Source organism: Aureobasidium pullulans, assembly GCF_000721785.1.
Source record: "Aureobasidium pullulans EXF-150 unplaced genomic scaffold scaffold_6, whole genome shotgun sequence".
Taxonomy (NCBI): domain Eukaryota; kingdom Fungi; phylum Ascomycota; class Dothideomycetes; order Dothideales; family Saccotheciaceae; genus Aureobasidium; species Aureobasidium pullulans.
The window spans coordinates 779,883-801,539 of NW_021941026.1; the positions used below are offsets into that span (position 1 = coordinate 779,883).

The 21,657-nt window shown below is 52.0% G+C and overlaps 8 protein-coding genes across 8 annotated transcripts; 5 read left to right on the forward strand and 3 right to left on the reverse strand.

The window, feature by feature from the left end:
- The first annotated feature begins 51 nt into the window (after positions 1-51).
- On the forward strand, positions 52-2,341 carry M438DRAFT_344406 (glycoside hydrolase). Its single transcript, XM_029905223.1, has one exon. The coding sequence runs from the start codon at positions 346-348 to the stop codon at positions 2,227-2,229; it is 1,884 nt and encodes a 627-aa protein (XP_029762179.1). The 5' UTR covers positions 52-345; the 3' UTR covers positions 2,230-2,341.
- A 739-nt stretch (positions 2,342-3,080) lies between these two features.
- Positions 3,081-4,502, forward strand: M438DRAFT_373505 (putative pyruvate dehydrogenase; the record flags this gene model as incomplete). The annotated part of the gene is made up of 1 exon (XM_029908428.1): positions 3,081-4,502. One exon carries the CDS (start codon positions 3,081-3,083, stop codon positions 4,500-4,502), a length of 1,422 nt encoding a protein of 473 aa, XP_029762180.1.
- Positions 4,503-4,629: 127 nt separating this feature from the next.
- On the forward strand, positions 4,630-5,118 carry M438DRAFT_188160 (uncharacterized protein). The gene has a single exon (XM_029899233.1). The coding sequence runs from the start codon at positions 4,756-4,758 to the stop codon at positions 5,056-5,058; it is 303 nt and encodes a 100-aa protein (XP_029762181.1). The 5' UTR covers positions 4,630-4,755; the 3' UTR covers positions 5,059-5,118.
- A 990-nt stretch (positions 5,119-6,108) lies between these two features.
- M438DRAFT_270870 (uncharacterized protein) lies at positions 6,109-8,049 on the reverse strand (the record flags this gene model as incomplete). Its single annotated transcript, XM_029900433.1, has 2 exons — positions 6,109-6,655; positions 6,725-8,049. The coding sequence occupies 2 exons, from the start codon at positions 8,047-8,049 to the stop codon at positions 6,109-6,111; spliced, it is 1,872 nt and encodes a 623-aa protein (XP_029762182.1).
- A 1,819-nt stretch (positions 8,050-9,868) lies between these two features.
- On the reverse strand, positions 9,869-10,699 carry M438DRAFT_344409 (uncharacterized protein). Its single transcript, XM_029905224.1, has 4 exons — positions 10,592-10,699; positions 10,268-10,537; positions 10,151-10,211; positions 9,869-10,097 (listed from the first exon to the last, which is right to left on the reverse strand). Exons 2-4 carry the CDS (start codon positions 10,420-10,422, stop codon positions 10,035-10,037), a joined length of 279 nt encoding a protein of 92 aa, XP_029762183.1. The 5' UTR covers positions 10,423-10,537; positions 10,592-10,699; the 3' UTR covers positions 9,869-10,034.
- An 862-nt stretch (positions 10,700-11,561) lies between these two features.
- On the forward strand, positions 11,562-14,954 carry M438DRAFT_270307 (uncharacterized protein; the record flags this gene model as incomplete). The annotated part of the gene is made up of 4 exons (XM_029900378.1): positions 11,562-11,603; positions 11,667-11,891; positions 11,946-14,317; positions 14,378-14,954. The coding sequence occupies 4 exons, from the start codon at positions 11,562-11,564 to the stop codon at positions 14,952-14,954; spliced, it is 3,216 nt and encodes a 1,071-aa protein (XP_029762184.1).
- A 415-nt stretch (positions 14,955-15,369) lies between these two features.
- Positions 15,370-19,427, reverse strand: M438DRAFT_390933 (RecF/RecN/SMC protein; the record flags this gene model as incomplete). The annotated part of the gene is made up of 4 exons (XM_029909059.1): positions 15,370-15,479; positions 15,537-15,620; positions 15,674-19,341; positions 19,397-19,427. The coding sequence occupies 4 exons, from the start codon at positions 19,425-19,427 to the stop codon at positions 15,456-15,458; spliced, it is 3,807 nt and encodes a 1,268-aa protein (XP_029762185.1). The 3' UTR covers positions 15,370-15,455.
- A 228-nt stretch (positions 19,428-19,655) lies between these two features.
- Positions 19,656-21,578, forward strand: M438DRAFT_294163 (uncharacterized protein). The gene is made up of 3 exons (XM_029901836.1): positions 19,656-20,621; positions 20,672-20,907; positions 20,959-21,578. The coding sequence occupies exons 1-3, from the start codon at positions 19,789-19,791 to the stop codon at positions 21,426-21,428; spliced, it is 1,539 nt and encodes a 512-aa protein (XP_029762186.1). The 5' UTR covers positions 19,656-19,788; the 3' UTR covers positions 21,429-21,578.
- The last annotated feature ends 79 nt before the right edge of the window (positions 21,579-21,657 follow it).

Here is a 21,657-nt window from a genome sequence, read left to right on the forward strand (position 1 = left end):
TACGAACACAGAAGGTACAACCTTGAGCTTCTACTGTACATCGCTGCAGATCAGAACCCCATATCGACGCTCCGCGATTCCTTCGGCTTGGCCATTTGGAGGGGAAGACTAAACAAGGCAGAGTTGGCGACGGTTTGCTCGGGCATCGTGCCTTCATGGCTCCTAAGCTTCTTGCTTGCACGGTCCGGCATGACGATTCCTCCATGGTCCCAGCCCAAGTCAAGGCATAGAACCGATGATTTTTTGCAACCTGGTAGAGCCAAGGGCCGGAATAAACAGCTTATATAAGAAGGCTTCGTCCACCCAAAGGTTGTAAGTATTGAATCATTTCCTATAACTTCAACCATGGTAAAAGTGTGTATTCTTGGTCAACTACTTGGCCTGGCTTCTGTGGCAGTCACCCAGCAAGTATACCTGGAGGCCAACGGGTCCACACCTCGACCATGCACCAAGTGCATTGAAGGCGAACCGCAGTACACCTTCACACCTTTTCAATATAGCATGACCTCGACGGTGCGATATGCTACATCTCGTCCCTCGCCAACAACTACCACAACCTATGCTCCGCCATCAGAGAGCTTGACTTCTCTCATCGGTACTGTATCCTATACCACTTGGGGCAAATGGAATCCAACTGCAAACGCAACTGCAACAGACACGGCAGACCCATATGGAAACGCCGCTTGGACGGAGTTGTGGAGAATGGCCAATCCGCCCAACTTCACCCAAGAAGCCGCAAGCGCTCTTTACAGTACTACAGTCGAGCCGACCCCAGTGCCGACTGAGGAGCTAGTCCTGCCTCCGAGAGACTACTTCGGCCCGACCGACTGCTACAACTTTCCTCCTGGTTTTGAGTTTGGTGTTGCAAGTTCCGCCAGCCAAATTGAAGGAGCTACGGCGGAGGAAGGAAAAGGTCCATCCCTAATGGATATCTTGGTCCAAGATGACCGACCAAAGGACTATGTCACCAACGAACACTACTACACCTACAAGCAGGACATCGAGCGGGTTGCTGCCATGGGTGTCAAGTACTTCTCTTTCAGCATTGCCTGGACCAGGATCTTGCCTTTTGCACTGCCCGGCACCCCGGTCAACCAACAAGCGATTCAGCACTATGATGATGTGATCAACTATATCATCGAGAAGGGAATGGCTCCCGAAGTCACGCTTTTGCACTTCGATACACCATTGCAGTTTTATGGCTCGATTGAGAACGTCACTGCCTTACTCGCCGAGACAGAAATTGGGTATGTCAATGGTGGATACCAGAATGAGACCTTCCCAGACGCCTTTGTCAACTACGCCAAACTTGTCATGACACACTACGCTGATCGTGTGCCGGTCTGGTATACTTTCAACGAGCCTCTGCTTTACTCTGCAAACGGCAAATCCATCGATCATGTTATCAAGTCGCACGCTCGTGTTTCCCATTTCTACAAGGAAGAGCTGAAGGGTACCGGCAAGATTGCTCTTAAATTCAACAACAACTTTGGCGTGCCTCGCGACCCAAAGAGCGAAGCTGATGTGTACGCTGCCGACCATTTTAATTCGTTCCAGCTGGGACCATTCTGCAATCCCATCTTCCTAGGTCAAGATTACCCCGAATCCTACAAGATGACCATCACCGACTACGTCCCTTTGAGTCAACAAGACCTCGAATACATCAACGGAACTGCAGACTTCCTGGGCATTGATCCTTACACAGCTACAGTGATTGCACCTCCAGAACCAGGTTCCATCGATAGTATCAAGGCATGCGCCAGCAACTCATCAGCGGAACTACGACCCTACTGCGTCAATCAGACCACCACGGACATCTTTGGCTGGAACATCGGCTATCGCTCCCAATCATACGTCTACATCACCCCCACCTACCTGCGCCTCTACCTGAACTACCTACACAACACCTTCCGCACCCCCGTCGTGCTCACCGAATTCGGCTTCCCCGTTTTTGCCGAAGCAGATAAGGAAAACCTCTCCGATCAGTTGTTTGATTCTCCCCGCAGTGTTTATTACTTGAGCTTTATGTCCGAAGTGCTAAAGGCGATCTGGGAAGATGGCGTGCAAGTGTTGGGAGCGTTCGCTTGGAGCTTTGCTGACAATTGGGAGTTCGGCGACTACGATCAGCACTTTGGAATCCAGACTGTCAATCGTACGACCCAGGAGAGGAACTACAAGAAGAGTTTCTTTGATTTGGTGGATTTCATGAAGGCTAGAGGAGTAGAGTAGTTCTTTTTGTATGCAGCCCCCCATTTGCTGGATTAGGTCACTCTTAGCCATCTCTCGCGACTACAACTAAGGCCATTCCGGCTAAAGGAATGCACAATGCTTTTTAGACCAGTGAATCCCTGCACTAGGAAGCGCTGACTTTCACACTCTCCGTGGAGGACTGCACTGATCTTGAAAGCATTGTGCATTCCTCCAGCATGCTCGTGACACAAGTCTGCACACGAGGAGGTACGACTCGACAGCACTACGAATAGTGATCAGTGCAGAATGCATTGATTCAACAACCAGATATTATATTTTGAATGAAGTGTTTCACAAGCACATACGGCCACAGTCAGCTGAAAACTGGGCATCCCGTCCGCTCTGCCATACATAAGCAGTTGAACGGCAGATTAGTACTACGGTGGGTGACCACGTGGGAATCCCTGCTGCTGTATGTTTTGCAATTCTTTTTGCCCATGTGCTTCTAATTAGCTTATCCAATACAAGAGTCGCGATTGTCGTTGCTAAGTGGTCACGCGAGCTGTTACATACTGTGTCCCTTAGAGCGGCATAGCACACCATGCCTTATCTCCACCAAGACGGCCGATCTTTCCGGATATCAGAGTATCCCCATCGCAATTGCCCTATCACTCCTTTCTTCCAGAATCCTTCCACCCTACCGTCGTCATACAAGCGAGTTTGAAACGCTCGCATATGCCCCTAGTTCCGAGCATCTTGGTTAATAAGTTCAATACTTCCCCACTTCATCTCTTTGTGCCGCCGCCAGCCCTTCTGTCATTCTCTACTGGGGACTGCATTCGATGAAGGAGAACCGTACTTTCTGAAAGTATTACAACATCATCACCAGAATGCAGCCACTGCGCTCTGCTCGAACGCGCTGGTCTTCCACAATTCGGATGACAAATCGACTTGGATATTCCACAGCAAATTCACAATCAAAGCACACTGCCATCAAGACTGCGACATACATTGCCTCTGCTACTTTGGTTGCTGGAACAGGTTTTTGGTGGTCTACCACTGTCCGCGATGATGTGCCACTCCTGGACAATCGGCCAGCTGAGCATATGATCCCCAAGTCTGGTTTTTCGAAAAACGAAGTTACCGAGATGCTTCTGCAAGGAGCATACTCATTTCTAGTCAAGAAAATTCCTGGTGTGAACAGATACGATGGTGTCCAACTGGCCTCGAACAGCCCGTGCGAGGACCGATTTATTCATGGTCAAGTTCCCTCACCCTGGAACGATGGCAAAGCGTGGATGGCTTGGGCTATCTTTGATGGGCATGCCGGCTGGCAGACAGCAGACTTGCTGGAGAAGCAACTTCTATCTCACGTGCAACAGTCTATGAGTCGAGTCAAGCGCGTTACGGAACGAGAAGTCATGTCTGAACATATGATTCAGCGCGCCATTACAAAGGCCTTTGTGGATCTTGACAGTTGCATCATGGATAGCGCTCAGCAAATCACCCAAACCGACCTGCCGTTGACAGAAAAGATCCCACAGTTGGTTCCCGCTTATGCTGGCTCATGTGCTTTACTGTCCTTGTATGATCCTGTTGCAGGTAAGCTACATGTGGCATGTACAGGAGACTCAAGGGCAGTCCTCGGACAAAAGAACGCAAATGGTACATGGGAAGCAGTACCTTTGTCTGTTGACCAGACCGGTAGCAATGAAGATGAGATCGCAAGAATCAACCAAGAGCATCCTGGTGAAGAAGGAATTGCTAAGAATGGGCGGATACTGGGAATTATGGTTTCTCGAGCATTTGGTGATGGTCGCTGGAAATGGCCTCTGGAGCTGCAGAGGGAGTGCGAGCAAAAGTATTGTGGTCCAGCACTAAGACCTGGTGCTAAAACACCACCGTATTTGACAGCCGAGCCAGTTGTTACAACGACCACTGTGCCCTCGGACAGACCCTCTTTTCTCATTCTAGCGTCAGATGGCTTATGGGACAATCTCACCAACCAGCAGGCGGTCGACCTAGTTGGAAAATGGCTGGAACTCAAATTTTCTGGGACAGTTGATGAAAAACCATCGCCGACTTACGCACCGTTCGACTTCAGTCAGTTCAAGGTGGATGATAAATTCGAAGAGGAGAGAACAACCGTTCAAGACGACAATGCTGCAGTGCATCTGATGCGTAACTCTCTCGGCGGTAACCATCACGAGATGATAGCCGGCCGGCTTGCAGTGCCTGCCCCTCGCTCTCGCGACGTGAGAGATGACATTACTGTGCAGGTGGCCTTCTTCAATTGCCCAGAGGCAGCATAGATGAGCAGATCGATTCCTCTTTCGCTACATTACTCTTGCCTACTGTTCGCGATTCAGTCGTTGTGTTTCTCGCCGTTGACCGCTTCATATCTCTACTGAGGAGCATTCTTCACTTCATGGTTCCCAATCTTCAGTATAGACAGTCGTTCTCTTCGTCAAGGCATTCCATCCTCCCCGTATGATCTTAGAAATGCACAATTTTAGCATTGTTAGAGGTAGCCTCTACTCAGAGCATAGTAGTTAGCGCCTCTCTATGGACGACTATACCGACCTAATAAACATTGTGCATTTCTACAGGCTAGACGACTCCAGGGGTGGCCGTGGGAGATGGCTGGAAGAGCCAGATTCTGGCACATGGGGAGGATATTCAGCCCTACTCTATAACAACACAGTGGCCTTTATCTCTGCTCTTGTGCTTGTCATCTATCGTTTGTTAGGGATTCGATTTCACAAGAATGTTGAAGAAACCTATGAATTACTTTACGCAAGTGAGTTATCTCGATCAAGCTGTGTTCAGAAGCCCCTGTCCAGACTCGATTTTCTCACAAGACACTGAAAGCAACACAAAATCCCAAAACCAATAGACCAGTTGAAATCGTGATCATCGTGCCTGCTCCTTCCTCTTTACCTTCATAGGCAAACTCACAGTTTTGCTTCTTCGATTGATGCTATAATTGTCATAGACTGAGCCACTGCTTTGCTTCTGAAAATCAGGCATCCTGGAGTTTAATTGTTCAAGTCGATGATGTTCAATTGTTTTTTTCATTAATTTAAAGGTGTATAACAAATGGTGTGTACCATATCCAACAAGCAAGAGGCTCCAATAGAGTGCCGGATATCTAAAACGAGAATTTCGTAAAACAACAAGAAAGCCAAAGCCGAACAGCAGCTATATCCTAAAAGAGGAGGGCGCTTCGAAAAACGAGAAAGAAAAGAAGGGTATGAGTGGAGGTGACATTATAGAAAGACAAGAGTGCGAGAGAAGAGGAAAGAAGAGAGAAGAGAAAAGGGGGAAAGGGAGAGCCAAAATGCCAAACGCTACCATCCCTTCTCCATTTTGTTGCTTAAAAAGAGCATATCCAACATGAAGGAAATGTATGACAGTGATGATTGCCCGAGCCGAACAACAGCGCTCGGTCTCGGTATACGCGTGTTTGCTGTCAAAGTACGAGTCTTCGAAAAAGCCGTCCCAATTAACCAAAATCGGTTTCCTCGACGTCGACGGGCTGACCCCAAATTCCACTTGACTAAGTGGCCAGCCACGAGGCAAGAGTCATTCTGCTTCAGGTTGACAGCATGGCACACGGTGAGCTCGGCACTGTTATAATTCGGCGACGAAGACAGACTTGACCTTGCACTTGTGGTCGGTGTAGGCAACGAGCGCGCAGCGATGAGGATGCTTCTGCTTGCGGAAGTCGATCCCAGCACGGACGGATCTGAAGCCGTTATTGAGGTGCTGATAGTCGTCATGGTTGAAGCTCTCGGCCTTGCGCTTGTTGGTTGGGAGGGTCGCAGTTCTCGTTGTCGGCAGGCCAGACCAGCCAAGCCTCTTGACCGAAGAAATGCACCCTCTCTTGCATCCGCTGTAGCAAGAGTCGAAAGGATCTTACGGCGTGGCGCTGACGCCTTCCATCTTCTCAGGCTCGGCGCTGTTCTCGTCACCACTGCTCGCGACGGCCGAGTCATTGGCCGAGTCAGTGGCTGTGATGTTGATGTCAGCAGCCTGCAATTGCTTTCGCAACGCCGCCATCTCTTCGTCTTTCTTCTTGAGCATCTCAAAAGCGAGGTTCTTCTCCTGCTGCAGCATTTTGATGTAATCAATGGCGCTTTCGACGGTGGCAGCCTTTGAGTTGGCACTTCTGCCCTCTGCTGTGTTGTTGCCTTTGCCATCTTTGGCATTGGCCTCCTCCTCTTCCTCTGCAATCTCTTCCGCTCTGGCCTTGCCCTTGAGTTTGGGGAGAAGGGTTTGCATCTCTTTGATGGCCTCGTTGATTCGGTTGCGACGACCTTGCTCGGCGATCTTGTGCGAGGTACGTTTCGATGTCAGACCCATGGACAACGACTCTGGATATGAGACACCAGGTAAACGAGTGCCTTCCAGAAGATGAGTATAGTTTGACTTTGAAGCGAGAAGAAGCGCTTGCTGGGACTCGCTGAGGCCTAGTTCATAACGGTTAGCAAGAGAAGACATTTGAAGGTGGAGCGTGTGGTAGTGGCAGTACATACCTCCTTCAGGTAGCAAAGGCTTGATGCTAGGACTGATCTTTGGACGGATAGCTGGGCTGACAAGAGCAGACGAGGTACTGACGCTGCCACGCTTCTTTGCAGCCTGGGCTCGTTTTGGGTCTGGCTTCTTGCCCGAGAACGATGGCGTAGGCGCAATGGCAGGTGAATAATTGGCTGCCAACGAAGGGCTCGATGCATGAGATTGTGATGGTGCCAATCGGGGGGTACCCTTGGGAGCCAAACGTGGAGTGGTCTCGCTTGGGACGGTGGTAACTATCCTGTTCAAAGCCGGACGAGTAGGACCGGCTGCAGCAGGAGGCAGAGCAAGGTCTTCAAGCATACCGGTCGAATCCTGAGATTGGATCTGGAACTGGCCTGAGCCGGGGTGTGGACCAGCAGTATGATTGGTCCCGTTCTGCTGCTGGCTCTTCCTAATAGACATTAATGATGCAGGTGTAGCTGGACATGGATCGCAAGGCGGTTGGTGCGAGTGGATAGCGGTTGAAGCAGGGGCAGACTGTGTCTGAGGATGGAGGGCCGGCGAGTGGTATGCAGAGGCCGGGAGAGGCGGAGGACCCATGAGCAAATCGGGTAATGCTTCAGGAGAAATCGACTCTGCGCCTGAGCTCTCGAATGGCATGTACTCAGCCGACGGAGTGCGAGCACCTTGGGCCTGGCTCTGGGCTTCGAGCAGAATGTTGTTGACTTCACGCGGGGGGATGATGGTCGAGAGGTGAGCCGACCGGCGTCTCTGACCCTTGACGATTGGCGACTGTCGCACGCGCGCAGCTGGCCCAGCCGAATGGGGAGGTTGCGCTTTCCTTCTGCTTCTGCGGGGAGCAGCTTCGGTCATGTCCTTTGCCGTGTCCATGTCCATGTTGAGGTCAAGCGGCGAAGCGGCAGCCGAGCTGTCGGCCGTCGTTGGATTCGTGTACTGGTTGTGGGCGTAGCTACGGGTTTGCTGATGCTGTTGCTGCTGCTGCGCGTGCAAGGCTGGCGACGTGAGTGGACTGAAGTAGGCGCCCGGAATCGTGTACTCGGGTATGGGATGGAAAGTCGAGTCCCGCGGTGTGACTGCTGGCGATACAAGAGGAGTGAAGGCCATGTTGTCGTCCTTGTTCAAGCGACGATGTTGGTCAAAGAAGGGGCCCGCGCCCGACTCCATGTGCTGGGACATGTAATGACGCGCATTGCCCTGCAATTCGAAGCTGTTCGGTGTGGGCGGGACAATGTTTGGAGGACGATACATGTTCTGCGGCACTTGCTGGTGGCCCCATTGCTGAACCTGGCCGAAGTTTTGCACGTCCAATGTGGTCGGCATCTCGAAGGCTTCTGCGCCAAAGTCATGCAGCGAGCCAGTCGAAGCCATGACTTGGCTGTCAGGCCCGTCGAGGGAAGGGAAGTCGCTCACATCGAGGTTACCGATGTCGCCTATATCGCCAATGTCGAGGAAGTTTGAGAAGTCAATGTCTTGCATGTCCATATGGTGGTCCGGCTGCGGCCATGGCTGCGCCTGTTCGGTGTGGTTCATGCCAGAGGTTGCCTTGTGGTGCGAGGAGAAAAGAACGAATGTCGTCGCTGTTGCCGCAGGTGGCTCGAGTAGACCCCTACGATTTTTCGCAAGGCGCGGATTGATATTATAATACGAGTGCTTCTCGCTTGCTGAAATGCGGATCTGAGTCGGCGACAGTAATGGTGCCGAGTGCAAAAATATGGCTCGAATTTCGATTGAGATGGGTGACGAGCAACCGGCTGACTGGTTCCCTGACCCAACGGGTTGAAATGGAGAGATGGAAGTGGGCCGTGCTGGTCAAAGTGGGGTGGGTGCTTGCGGGCGGCTGCGGGCTAGGAACTGAACAAAGTGCGCTCCAGTAGGGCGTGTTGCCAAATAACCACCTACTCAAGCCTGGCAATAGAGGTTGCAGAAAGGCACAGTTACCTCGGTCTAAGGTTCTCCCAAGCTGCCACTTCGATGTGTAGGAGTAGGATGGTACCAGCCACCTGGACCACCTCAAGGCATGTTGAGATAACGGAAAAAGTATGCTTCTCCACCAAAAGAGCATCTCCGAAGACCCTGTTTTGGACTTTGGAGAGAGGCGGCCAGTGCACGAGCTAAAACATCTCAGAATTGCATTTAGCCCGACTTCCCTGGATCGACCTTCAGAGCAACTTCGAACCGAGTGACCTATGGGTCCCACTTGAGTGCATAGAAGGCCTTGAAGTGCACTATACGACGCTTCCGTTGATGCATCGAATGTGATTATGATCGAGTCTTCATACTGTGTGGCGCATTGTGGTCCTGATGACCTGCTGCAGCCATCGTAGATCTTCCAGAGTGCTCGCCTCTGACCTCGGTATCGTACTTTGGTACCTTGCCTACCTCTCCACCATACCGATTTGCCAGACAACAGCTATTTGGGTATGTATTGTAGACATACGTTCCGATTCGCGGCCAAATTTTGTTGTCGCGAATCGGCTCTATGTGCCGAAGGCCGGGGCGCGAATGTCACTGGATGTCACTCAGTAGTCCTAACATCTGGTTCACTGGCGACTGGAGTAGGCACGGGCGTGGAGCCGGTTTCTGCCTAATCTTTAAGGGCGGCCCTCACGGGATTCCATACCGAACAGAGAGGACTCTTCCGGAGAACGTACACATCCGCATGTATTCCCTTATGTCGATGCCATACGAATAGGTACACGAACTCAAGCTATAGATTAGATCGTAAAGGTAGGCATGACCAGATAGACTGCGACCAACCGGAACCCAGTCCAACTTTTAGCGAACGGTCAGACAGTCTGCAAAGACTGCACATAAGTATGTTAATGGGCAATGTAATCACCTTTGCTTGACATCTATCTGGGATGCCTTTTCGCGGATTTGAAAACCTCCAGGCGTTCGATGTCAGTTTCCTCTCGGGGCCCCGTCTCGAGATGTTGTTCTGGCCGGCCCACTTGGATCTCTGGTCGTGCTTACAATCATCGGTGAATCCTTTGAACGGGTGCAATGACTGTAAAGGAATCCGGGCTCGCACGATTTTTTCCTTTTAGCGGAGACATGGCAATTTAGATTGCTTTGTTGTTTGAGAAAAGAAAATGTAGACCGAAATTGATCAATCCGTAAGAACATTATGCTACAAGTACCTCCCGGGAGCGCACAGCCAGTCTACCGTGCTGCCGTCTCTTGCTCAGGATGAAAGAAAGGAAAAAAGATGATTAAGTTGAAACACGAACCGCCACTCTCCACCGAAAACGCCAGTGCTGGTAACCCGGTATGATGTCTCTTGTAAAAGGAAAAGGAGAACTGCTTTACATAATGATGCAGCATCCGCCAGACTGTTGGGGGGCGTAGGGGTCGTCGCGCTTGTCGATCTAGAAATGGGTCAGGAATAGCAAGACATTGACATTGATCTGGGTATACTCACGGTGCCCCAGCGGCTGGGAACCATGAAGTCCTTGGGCTCCTTGTCGGTGAAAGCAATTAGGCTGAGATTTGATGTCAGTACTTGAGTATACACGATGCGACAGCCGTGCAGACTCACTCCATGGATGCCTCGGAAACAGGAATTCTTCTACGGTTCAGGTCCTCTTGCAGTCTCTGGTTGAGCTCATTGAGACGGCGCAGCTTCAGCTCGGCCATGCTCTGCTTCTTGCTTCTACCGGTATCGTTGTTACGGATCTCGTACGGCGCAGACATTGTGGATGAGGTGTGTGAGGACTGGAGCGACTACAGTGGAGGACGGGCGCGGGGGTATAAAGGCAAGCGGAGCGGGAGGGATCAGAGGCGAGTGTCTGGCGACAATTGCTGGCGACTGTCATAAGCGGTCAGCTTGACGAAAAGTAAACTGTGCACGAAGAGGTCGTACGGTAGATGGGCGAGGCGTGGGAGCCAATGGACCGGGATTGCAGGGAGAAGAAGAGTATGTCGCGCGCGTGTGGTTCTCGTGGCCGGGAGACGAATGGGGTAATGAGCGACGCAGTGAAGAGGAAGACCACTGAAAACTGACGTTACACGGCGGCGAGGATGCAGGAATCGTCGTGTCTTGAGGATGGGAAGCGGTTGTGGTCGAGAGGGCTTCCTCCTCAAATTGCGTCCAATTTAGGGATAGCCGTGGACAGCGTTTTGCTTGGCAACCGGTGGTCTATCTAGAATAACTGCCTTTACTGACCGCCTGGCCGATCGCCTTTTGTGTAACGCAAAGAGATACTTTTAGAAATGTCAAGTCCAGCTCTGGGACGGACTGCAACTGGAACTATTTACAACTTGTCGTTGCTGAGGCAGATCATCCCTTTGCAGAAACATAAAACCTGACCGACCCCGGAGAGTCAGTCAGGGGATGTTGAGCCGCTTGACCTGAGCCTGATGGCCGCTTGGCCGCCAATATTACCGACCACTTTTGCACAACTCCAATGGAATATTGCCTCAGGACTGATCTGTCCATAGCGTTCGATGTGTGTACTCACAAATTCTTCATGTTTTAGTATGAACCACGCGCCAGACACGTGAGTGAAAGGGTTGAAGGACCGATGGAAGGAACACCTTCACAGACATCTTGTGCCATGCTGCAATGTTTCACCGTCTACATGACAGCCTATCATCTTGCGCATTCGTGAATTGATGTATGAAGGCAGAGGACCAATGCTCAATATCCTGAGATTGACAAGCAAGAACATTTCCAAAGCAAAAGTCCGAAAAGTAGAAGTTCGCGAAGTCTTGGCGCGAACAAGTCGTGTAGCCAATCACAAGCGAGCCGCACGTCGCAGCGACGCTGGGAAAAATCGAACATCTTGACGGCGTGCTCTTGTTCAACGACAGGAAGGTCGCTATTATTCAAAATGCCTCCTCCACCGCATACCAAGCCCGAGAACGTGCTCAAGGTAAGTCATTCTGGCAGTCTGGTCGCGCGAGCATAGCAGAAACTAACGGTATTGTGACAACAGAGAGCGCAGGAGCTCATCGCAGTCAACCAGAAGCAGTCGGCTCTGACTATCCTCCACGAGCATGTCACCTCCAAGCGCACCCGCAACAGCACCATCGCCTCTCTGGAACCCGTTGTGCTCCTGTTTGTCGAACTTTGTGTTGAGTTGAGAAAGGGCAAGGCTGCCAAGGATGGTCTTTACAACTACAAGAACACCTCGCAAAACACCAATGTCGCCACTATTGAGGTACACTCCGACACGGTCACTGCTCTGTCTATCGACCCGCTGACACACGTATAGCTCGTCTTCAAGCGCTTCATCGAACTCGCCGAGTCGAAGGTCTCCGAGGCCCAGGCAAAGGCTGATGAGGTCTCTTCCGCAGCAGAGACATCCGCCGACCTGGCCAATGTTGGTGATCTCGAGGCCAGCGAGACACCTGAGTCCATCCTCCTGTCGACCGTTTCTGGAGAGCAAGCCCGCGACAGAACCGACCGCGCCATCGTTACTCCCTGGCTCAAGTTCTTGTGGGAGACCTACCGCACCGTTTTGGACATCTTCAAGAACAACGCCAGACTCGAGGTTATGTACCAGACTGTCACCCTCCAGGCCTTCCAGTTCTGTCTCCGCTACGCCCGCAAGACCGAGTTCCGCAGACTGTGTGAGCTGCTACGCAACCATCTCCAGAATGCCGCCAAGTACTCGTCCCAGATGCACGCCATCAACCTCAGTGACCCCGACACTCTCCAGCGCCATCTCGACACTCGCTTCCAGCAGCTGAACGTTGCCGTCGAGCTCGAACTCTGGCAGGAGGCCTTCAAGTCCGTCGAGGACACCCACACTCTTCTCTCCTTGAGCAAGCGTCCCGCCAAGAACGTCATGATGGCCAACTACTTCGAGAAGCTCGCCCGTATTTTCCTCGTCAGCGAGAACTACTTGTTCCACGCCGCTGCCTGGAGCCGTTACTGCAACCTTCTACGCCAGTCGGCTGCTATCATGAACGCTGGCCAGGGCCAGAAGAAGGACAACCCCTCCAACATCGGTGATGCCGACCTTACCAAGGCCGCCTCCTTTGTCGTTCTGTCCGCTCTCGCTATCCCTGTCATTAGCACTTCCCGCTCGCGTGGCGCTCTCGTCGATGTCGACGAGGCCAAGAAGAACAAGAACACCCGTCTTACTAACCTTCTCGGCATGTCCGCACCCCCTACTCGTGACATTCTGTTCAAGGACGCCATCAACAAGGGTCTCCTCAAGCGTGCCAGACCCGAGATTCGTGAGCTGTACAACATCCTCGAGGTTGACTTCCACCCTCTTTCCATCTGCAAGAGAATCTCCCCCATTCTCACCCAGATTGCTGCCGACCCTGAGATGAAGAAGTACGTCCTGCCTCTCCAGCAGGTTATCCTTACTCGCCTCTTCCAGCAGTTGTCTCAAGTTTACGAGACTGTCGAGCTCAAGTTCGTCCTTAACCTTGCCCAGTTCCCCGAGGAATTCCAAATGACCCCTGCCGCCATTGAGAAGTTCATTATGAACGGTTGCAAGAAGGGTGACCTCGCCATCCGTATCGATCACGCCACTGGTGTCTTGACTTTCGATTCGGACGTCTTCTCGTCAGCTCGTGCTCTTCACCCTGGCAGCGGCTCTGGTGCCGCTGGCTCAGAGGTCGTCCAGCGCTTGCAGAGCACTCCCGCTGAGATTGTTCGTTCTCAGCTCACCCGTCTGTCCAAGGCTCTCTACATCACCTGCCAATATGTCGACCCTACCTTCAACGAGGATCGCCAGAAGGCTAAGCAGGCTGCCCTCAAGCGTGCTGAGGCTGGCGCTGAGAAGGAGCACCTCGACACTATTGCCCGCTCGGAGGTCATCCAGAAGATGAAGGAGTCCGCCGCCAACGCTTTGGCTGCCAAGGAGCGTGAGGAAGCACAGAAGAAGAGACTCCGTCAACAACAACTTCAGGAGGCTGAAGTCCAGCGTCTGGCTGACGAGCAACGCGAACGTGAGGCTCGTCGCATCAGACAGGAACAGGAGAAGGTTCAGAGAGAGGAGATGGAGCGTCAGCTTAAGGAGCTCAAGCAGGGTGTCAAGGGTGTTGATATTGATAGCTTCGATATCAACGAGCTCGACACTGGCCGTATCCGCCAGATCAAGCTCCAGGCTCTCGAGAAGGAGAAGAACGAGATGAGCGAGAAGCTCAGATTCACCGCCAAGAGAATCGACCATCTTGAGCGTGCCTACAGAAAGGAGGAGCTCAAGCACCTGAGCGCTGACTACGACACCCAGCGTGAGCGCGATTTGGCCGCCTATGAGAAGACCAAGTCCGAGACTCTCAAGGATGCCGAGGAGAAGCACAAGGAGGCCGTTGCCCTCAAGCACCGTCTCAGCCGTCTGGTGCCCGCCTATGAGAAGTTCAAGCGCAATGTCACCGAGCAGCGTCACGCCGAGTTTGAGAAGCGTCGCAAGGTCGCAGAGAAGGAGCTCAACCAGAAGATGGAGCAACGCCGTCGCGAAGTCAAGGAGCGCATGGCTCGTGAGAAGCAAGAGGCTGAGGAGGCTGAGGCCAGAGCCCGTGAGCAAGAGGAGAGAGAGGCAAGAGAGGCCGAAGAGAAGGAGCGTGCCGATGCCGAGAAGAGAGAGAGAATGGAGAAGGAGAAGGCAGAGAGAGTCAAGTCGAGAGAGTACGTTGCCACCATACTCACCCCATCAGTTGTAACAGAAAAACTAACACACCATCACAGGGAAGCCGCTGCCGCTGCCGAAAAGCAACGCCAACGCGAAGAGGAAGCAGAGGCTCGTCGTGCCGAGCGCAAGCAAGCACCTGCCGCCGCCGCAGCACCTTCCCGCTGGGAGAGATCCGGCGCACCTACACCCGCCGAGCCTGCCGCTTCTTCAGGCGAGAGACCTCGTCTCAACCTCGCCGGCTCCAAGCCCACATGGCGCGAGCGCGAGGCCGCAAAGGCCGCTCAAGGCGGTGTATCACCCGCTCCTGCCTCGCCCGCACCTCAAGCCGAATCGGCCGCTGCACCTCCCGCCGCACCCCCAGCCGACGAGCGTGTCGCCACCGCAGAGGCAGCCCTTCCTAAGCGTTCGGGCTACGTTCCTCCTCACATGCGTGGTGCCAGCGGTGCCGCTCCCTCCTCCGACTCTGCACCTCCCGCCGCCGCACCTCGCGAGCGCTGGGCCCCCAGAACCCCCCGCGGTGATGGCGAGACCCCTCCTCCCGCTGCTGGCGGCAGATACGAGCCTCCCTCTTCCCGCGGCGGTTCTTCCTCCGGCGGTGCCTACAGACGTGGTGGCTTCGGCAGCAGAAACTAGACGGTGGAGAATGTCCGGAACGAGGATGAAATATGGTGATGTGTTGTTAGTCAAGTAGTCACAAGTGGGGAGTTGATGTCCTTTTTTTTTGCAATGATCTTTTCTTTTTGGAGCACACAAAAAGGGAAGAATGGGTTTCCGTTTCCTACACATAGCCGAAGAAAAAGCATGCATTCTTTTTACGACCCCTTCCCTCTTCTTCCTGGCCCATGTTTTACTGTTATCGTTTATTACTTAGTAGTGTACTGTACTGTACTTATGTAGAGTGAATTCGAATTTGCGCAGTTCGTTTGCTTACACCCTTCTTGCTGGTCTTGGATTCACATGTTCGTGTTGATTGGTATCGAGCAATAGCTAATAATAACAGTCGCCACTTCTCTCCCTTGCGTAACTTCCTCCCGTGCGTGCTTTGTAGAAAAACAACAATGATATAATGCGCGGCTAGATTGAGACACACCGCTTCGTTCCTTCCTTCCATGCATCTTGCCTGCATCAGCTGTTCTATGCAGCTTGGTACTTGCGGAGCTGTTGGCATCATGTCAGTAAACAGTTATTTGATCGAAGCGATTTTTCGAAACTTACATCCATGGTGAGCGTTCTGCTGCTGTTCACAGTTTGATCTCTCATGACACCGACAAGGGTTTCGCTATTCTGGAAAAGTCCAGTCTGTGATTCATGTCAGCGGATTGTTTAGATCGTGTAGACTCCATGGGTCTTACCTTGAGAGAAATGACAACGAACTGCATGCCGGGGCCTGCGTGCTCCTTGACATAATTGGCCAGGCGGGCAGTATTGGCGTTATCGAGAGCAGCGTCAACTTCATCGAGCACAAAGAAGGGCGATGGTGCATATGTGTGGATCGCAAATAGAAGCGCCAACGCAGCCATAGTCTTCTCACCACCCGACAAATGCTCCATGTCACGGAAACGCTTGAGCGGAGGCATAGCGTGGTACTTGATACCACTGAGGTATGGCTCATCGGTGTCCTCAAGATCAAGGTAAGCTTGACCTCCAAGAGGGAAACTCGCTGTGCGAGTGAGTTCCTTGTACACCTGATCGATCTGGCCAGAGATGTGATCGTACGCCTTGGTGAAGAGTTCTGATCTCGTTTCTCTAACTTCGTCGAATTGATCCTTGGCCTCTTTGGCGGCCTTGCGACTGGCTTCGAACTCATCATCGGTGGATTTGAGACGTGCTTCGACGCCCTCAAGACGCTCGATGGCTCTCATGTTTGGTGCCATTTTGTCAAGGTCGGCTTGTATCGTCGAGATCGTTTCCTGCAAGTTCGTTTCACATTGCTCGGAATTGTCCTCTTTCAAGTCATCGTCCAGCTCTGAGAAGTCAAGATCAATACCATAGTCGTTGACTTCAGGTACGCGTTGAGATCCTTCCTCCTCATCCACATCCATCGCATCTTCGTCTGCAGCCATGCCGCCGTCGAGAGGAAGAGACTCGAGCTTTCTGCTCTGCGGGGTAAGCGGTACATTGATCTCTTCGATTCTGCACTTGCGAAGCAAAGAGTAGCGATCCGAGTTAGACCGTTGAACTTCTTCCTGTAGAGCAGTGATGTCTTTGTTCGTATTTTCAATGTTTTTCGAGCGCTTGGCAACTTCACGCCGATGTTCTGCGACTTTGTCTGATTTCTCGTCATACTTAGTCCTGCGTGTGATCAACTGCTCGTTCATCTGCTCGACCTCAGCATTGAGTTCGTCGAGCTCGTTGTTGAGACTGTCTCTTTCCGACTCGAGGTTTGCGATGTTGGCTTGTGCTTCCTTGACGTCGGCCTGTAACTTAGCGATGCGGTCCTTCGTTGTTTGGAGGCGTTGTGTTTCGAAAGCAAGCTGATTCTCCAGTCTGCTGCGCTGCGTTGTGAACTCGAGCTTCTTTTGTGCAGCCTCTTGCTGGGCACTACCTTGCTGGGCTTCGTATGCTCGAATATCGCTGTAGCCTAAGCGCTGACAAAATGCAGCAAAGACCTCATCCTCGACAGTTGCCACCGAAGATGAGTATGACTCGAGCTGGCTGCGCAGGGTGGTGACGCCATGAGCCTGCTCCTCGTACTTGGGTCTGGTCTCCTCTAGCTGATGTCTTGCATGCTTCAGCTCACGACGCTTGCTCTCGATATTGGACTCAAGCGCTTTGAGTTCTTCATCAGCAAATGCGCGGCGCGACTCGAGGCCTGCAAGTTCACCCTGGAGAGTCTCTTCCTCGGCTTGACGACGATGACCTTTTGGTAGAGCACCCAAATCAGCGAGCAGTTTGTCCTTGAGGCGTCGCAGATTCTCGACCTCCGAATCCTCCCATTTACGGGCGTTGCGTTGATCGTTCGAGCCATTTCCACCCGTCATTAGACCACCCTTATGAATAATCGTGCCGTCGAGTGTGACTGCCTTGGCTTCGACGTGCTTCTCGTAGCAGAGATGTCTGGCGATCTGGAGATCATCACACACGATACTGTTACCACATGCAAAGGAAATGGCACGCTCAACGGCATTTTCATAGTCAATCGTGTCAATTGCGAGGCGCATGCCCCTATGCATGCCCTTCAAATTGGCGTTCGGTGCCTTATGCATGATGGTGTCGAGCGGGATGAAGGTAGCTTGGCCAGCACGCTGGTCACGGAGGTACTGAATGCACTCCTTTGCTACTTTCTCAGTGTCAACTACAATCGAGTCATTGTGGCGACCAAGAACAGTGCTGACAGCAACGTTGTACTTCTTCTGCTTCGGCTTGCAGAGAGACCAGAGTTGGCCCCGAACACCGGGGAAGATTCTCTTCATGGCGGCAACAGTTTCGCGAGCTCTTATTTCCTTCTCGGATTCGCGCTGAGATACCGATGCATCGTTGAGCTTGTGCAACACTTCATTGAGCTTCTCCTCAATCTCGGTATGTTTTTGAGCCGACTTGAGTCTCTCTGACGTCAAAGTGTTGAATTCTTTTTTCTTGCCGTCCGCTTCATTGTTAATGGAACGGATGGTGGAGCTCAGCTCATCACGTCGAGAACGCAATGAGGCGACCTCACTGTCAAGCTTGGAAATGTGGTTCTCGGTTGAGTCGACCTTGCTCTTCAAGCTCTCGACTGTCTCCTCATCGGTCTTTAGCTGGCGAGTAATGTTGTCAACCTTGATCTGGTCGGCGGCAGTTCTCTTGTTGACATCTCCTCTCAAGCGATTGTACTCCTGCAGATCGGCTTCGCTGAGTTCACGTCCTGCCTGCTGTTGTGCAGCTGACCATTCCTGCTCCCATCTGCTTTGGGCTTTCTGGACAACATCAAGATCTTTCTTCAATTGATCGGCGTTGCGGGATTGAGCGTCACGCTCCTTTGAGATTTCGGCAATACGCTTGCGCGAGACCTCAAGCTTCTTGTTAGAGAGGGTAATTTTCTCGTTGATGGGCAAGAGATCGTTCTCCTTTTCCTCGACAGCCTTCTCCTTGTTCTTGATGTTGCGCTCAAGCTTGTGGACTTCGCGACCTGCTCTAGCCTGCTCTTGCTGGGCTTCAGCAAGCCTGGCCTCAAAAGATTCAACGTTTCTGCGGTGCTCCTTCAACTCTTCCTGGTGTTTTTGAATTTCGGCACCAGATGACTCGACAACCTGCTGGAAATGGAACAGCTTCCACAGGACGTGAGTAACAATGGCTTGGTCTCTTTCATCGGCTTTGCGGGTGTAGTTGTCGACTTCGCGTTTTTGCTCTTGGTATTGCTTGATCTCAGAATTGATGCCTCTTCGCTGGTTTAGCCTGAAAGCTTGGTCTTCGGCAGCTTTCTCGGCTTCAATCTTGAGGCGGTCGTAGTCGGCCTTGTGTTCAAGACTGCCGCTGATTTGCTCAATCAGTCTCGTCAAGTCCTTGGAACTTTGAGAAGCGATAGCCTCAACATCACCCTGGAAGACAAGGAAGTTGCGAGCCTTGATCAGAATGTTCTCGGCCTCGAGAGCTTCGTTGTATTGCTTTGCGGAAACAGGTCTGTTGTTGATACGGTATTCAGATTGGCCAGTAGAAGTGATGGAACGCTTCCAAGCTTGTTCGTCTCCAGCATCGTCCTCGTAGACAGCCATTACCCAAGCATTGGTCGGATCTGCGCGTTGAGTGCTTGTTTGTGTGTCTTGATCCTCCTCTTGTGCACCAGACTCGGCCTCTGGTTCTTGGGTCTCGCCTTCCGGAACTTCGGTAGCGGTTCCATCGGCGTTGATTCGCGAAGTTTTGAGAACACGACCACGGTATACCAGGTCGCGTAGATGGGTCGAACGGAGATGAGAAGACTTTATGCCGAGGACGAATGAGATGGCATCCATGGAATTGGATTTTCCGGAACCATTGGGACCAATAATGGAGGTGAAGTAGGAATCGCCGAAGAGCAGAACATGGTGGCCCTTGTAGGACTTGAAGTCTGGGCAATGATGAGTACAGTCAAACGTAATGTATATCAGTAGCCGGGAACTTACTGAACAACTCCAGTCGTATTAACTTGCCCATGGCGACGGCGACGAGGTGATTTGCTGCAGGTCGAACAGGTGCATGGAAAGACTGATCAAGTCGGGCGACGCGTTGATCTGGGAAGTCGCGTCACGCGCGGTTCCGCCGCCAAGGGAGCGGACTCAGCGGAGCGGAATCCATCACCGGTTAGCGCGCATGGGCCAATGACATCGTGCCTTCCATCAACATGGTCCCAAAAGTAAACTTGTATCATCATCTGTGTGTTTCTGCAAAAATACATTCCATTTGCAAGTTTTGGTTAGAGCTATGCTTATTTGAACGTCCAGCTTCTCCCTGTCTTTGACTTGAGCCAACACATCTCATCTTCCAATAAGGCTTCCCCTTGTTGATCCACACCGCCATGTCACAACCCGCCGACACGCTCAAGGCCAAACCTGAGGAACCAGGTCTTGATGCAGCTACAGGCCACAAATCTGCACCCGATACAGACTACCTCTCAGCTGTCGATGCTCACCAGTACGCAGACATGACATCCCAACCCTCATCGCCGGGCTACAGTCTCTTGTCACGAACAACTTCTAATGGAAGCTTGAGCGAGCCCGATGACGAGAGCTTCCCTCCTCTCGACCGTCTCACCATGTTCGACATACTCGAGAACCTCGCCTTGCCTCAAAGACTCGAACGCTTCCAGCAATCTCTCACGGCTCAGAAAGACAAGGTTCGCCGACAGCAACAAAAGCTCAGGGTGTCCAGCATCACAGCAAAGGACAAGATGGTCGAAGAGTGGAGACGTCGCGTGCCTACGCCCGACGAACAGCTCGACAAGTACAAGAGACGTATGCGGGACAATGTCGACAGACTGGGTAAGAAGTGGAACGACGCCAAAGCAGTCACGCTGCGTGAGAAGCTCTCCTTCATCACCGGCGTCCTCAACATCTTCATCTCTGGTTACCTTATCGGTGCATACCCCGAGTACTTTCACATCTGGTACACGGTTCAACTGGTCTACTTCATGCCTATGCGCTACTACAAGTATCACCAGATTGGCTACCACTACTTCCTTGCCGACTTGTGTTACTTCGTCAACCTCCTCATGCTCCTGACCATGTGGTTCTTCCCTGGGAGTAAGAGATTGTTCATCAGCACCTATTGCCTGGCCATGGGAAATAACGCTGTTGCAATTGCTATGTGGAGAAACTCCCTGGTCTTCCATTCCTTGGACAAGGTCACAAGGTTCGTGCCCATCGGTCGTCCTACATACATACCTTACTAACCACACATAGTCTCTTCATCCACATCATGCCCTGTGCTACGCTCCACTGTCTTGTTCATCTGATTCCCAAAGAGTTGCAGAAAGAGAAGTTCCCGGCTATTTATAGCATTAGATACTCGTCCCCCTCCTCTCCTGAACACTACACTCTTGGCGGCATGATCATCTGGGCCACCGTCCCCTATGCTTGTTGGCAGCTTAGTTATCACTTCCTGATCACTGTTAGAAGAAAGGAGAAGATCGCTGCTGGTACGTATCCTTGCTATATTTCTGCTCGCGTCCCTTGCTGATCATCCACAGGACGTCCTACATCGTTCACCTGGCTGCGCAAGTCTTATGCGAAGAATCCTCTGGGCAAATTTGTTATTTCACTTCCTGAAGTTCTTCAAGGACCTGCCTTCATGCTCATCCAGTACTCTTATGCACTCGTCACAATGGTGCCGTGCCCCATTTGGTTCTGGTATCGCTGGGCCAGTGCAGGCTTCCTCATGGTTGTCTTTACCTGGGCCACCTACAACGGCGCCACCTTCTACATCGATGTGTTCGGTCGCCGCATGGAGAAGGAGTTTGAGGCTCTCAAGAAGGAAGTCGCAAAGTGGCAAGCTACTCCTGATGGCAAGCCGATCCTGGACGAGGCCGACCCTGCTGTCAAGGCTGCGAAGAGTGAATCGAATCTTCACATCTCGGAGAGCGTCGATGGTGTTGATCCTAAAGATGGTTCAACCTCGCGCGATAGTGCTGCAAACACTGAAGGCATTAGACAGAGATGATTCATGATTATAGATGGTACTTGGGGATGGTTGGTCGGTGGTAACAGTCCTTAGGAGTTTCAAGCTGGATACCCTTTATGTACTAGACACTTGTTTTCGAGCAACAAATCATCAGAATGCATTTGAGAGGACTAAACTCCTGCCGCACCCATCCTATTGTTTGTGTGATGTTGGCGAAAGCGGGTTGATGTGAAGACGTTGTCCAGTGGTCAATGTGTCAAGACAGCAT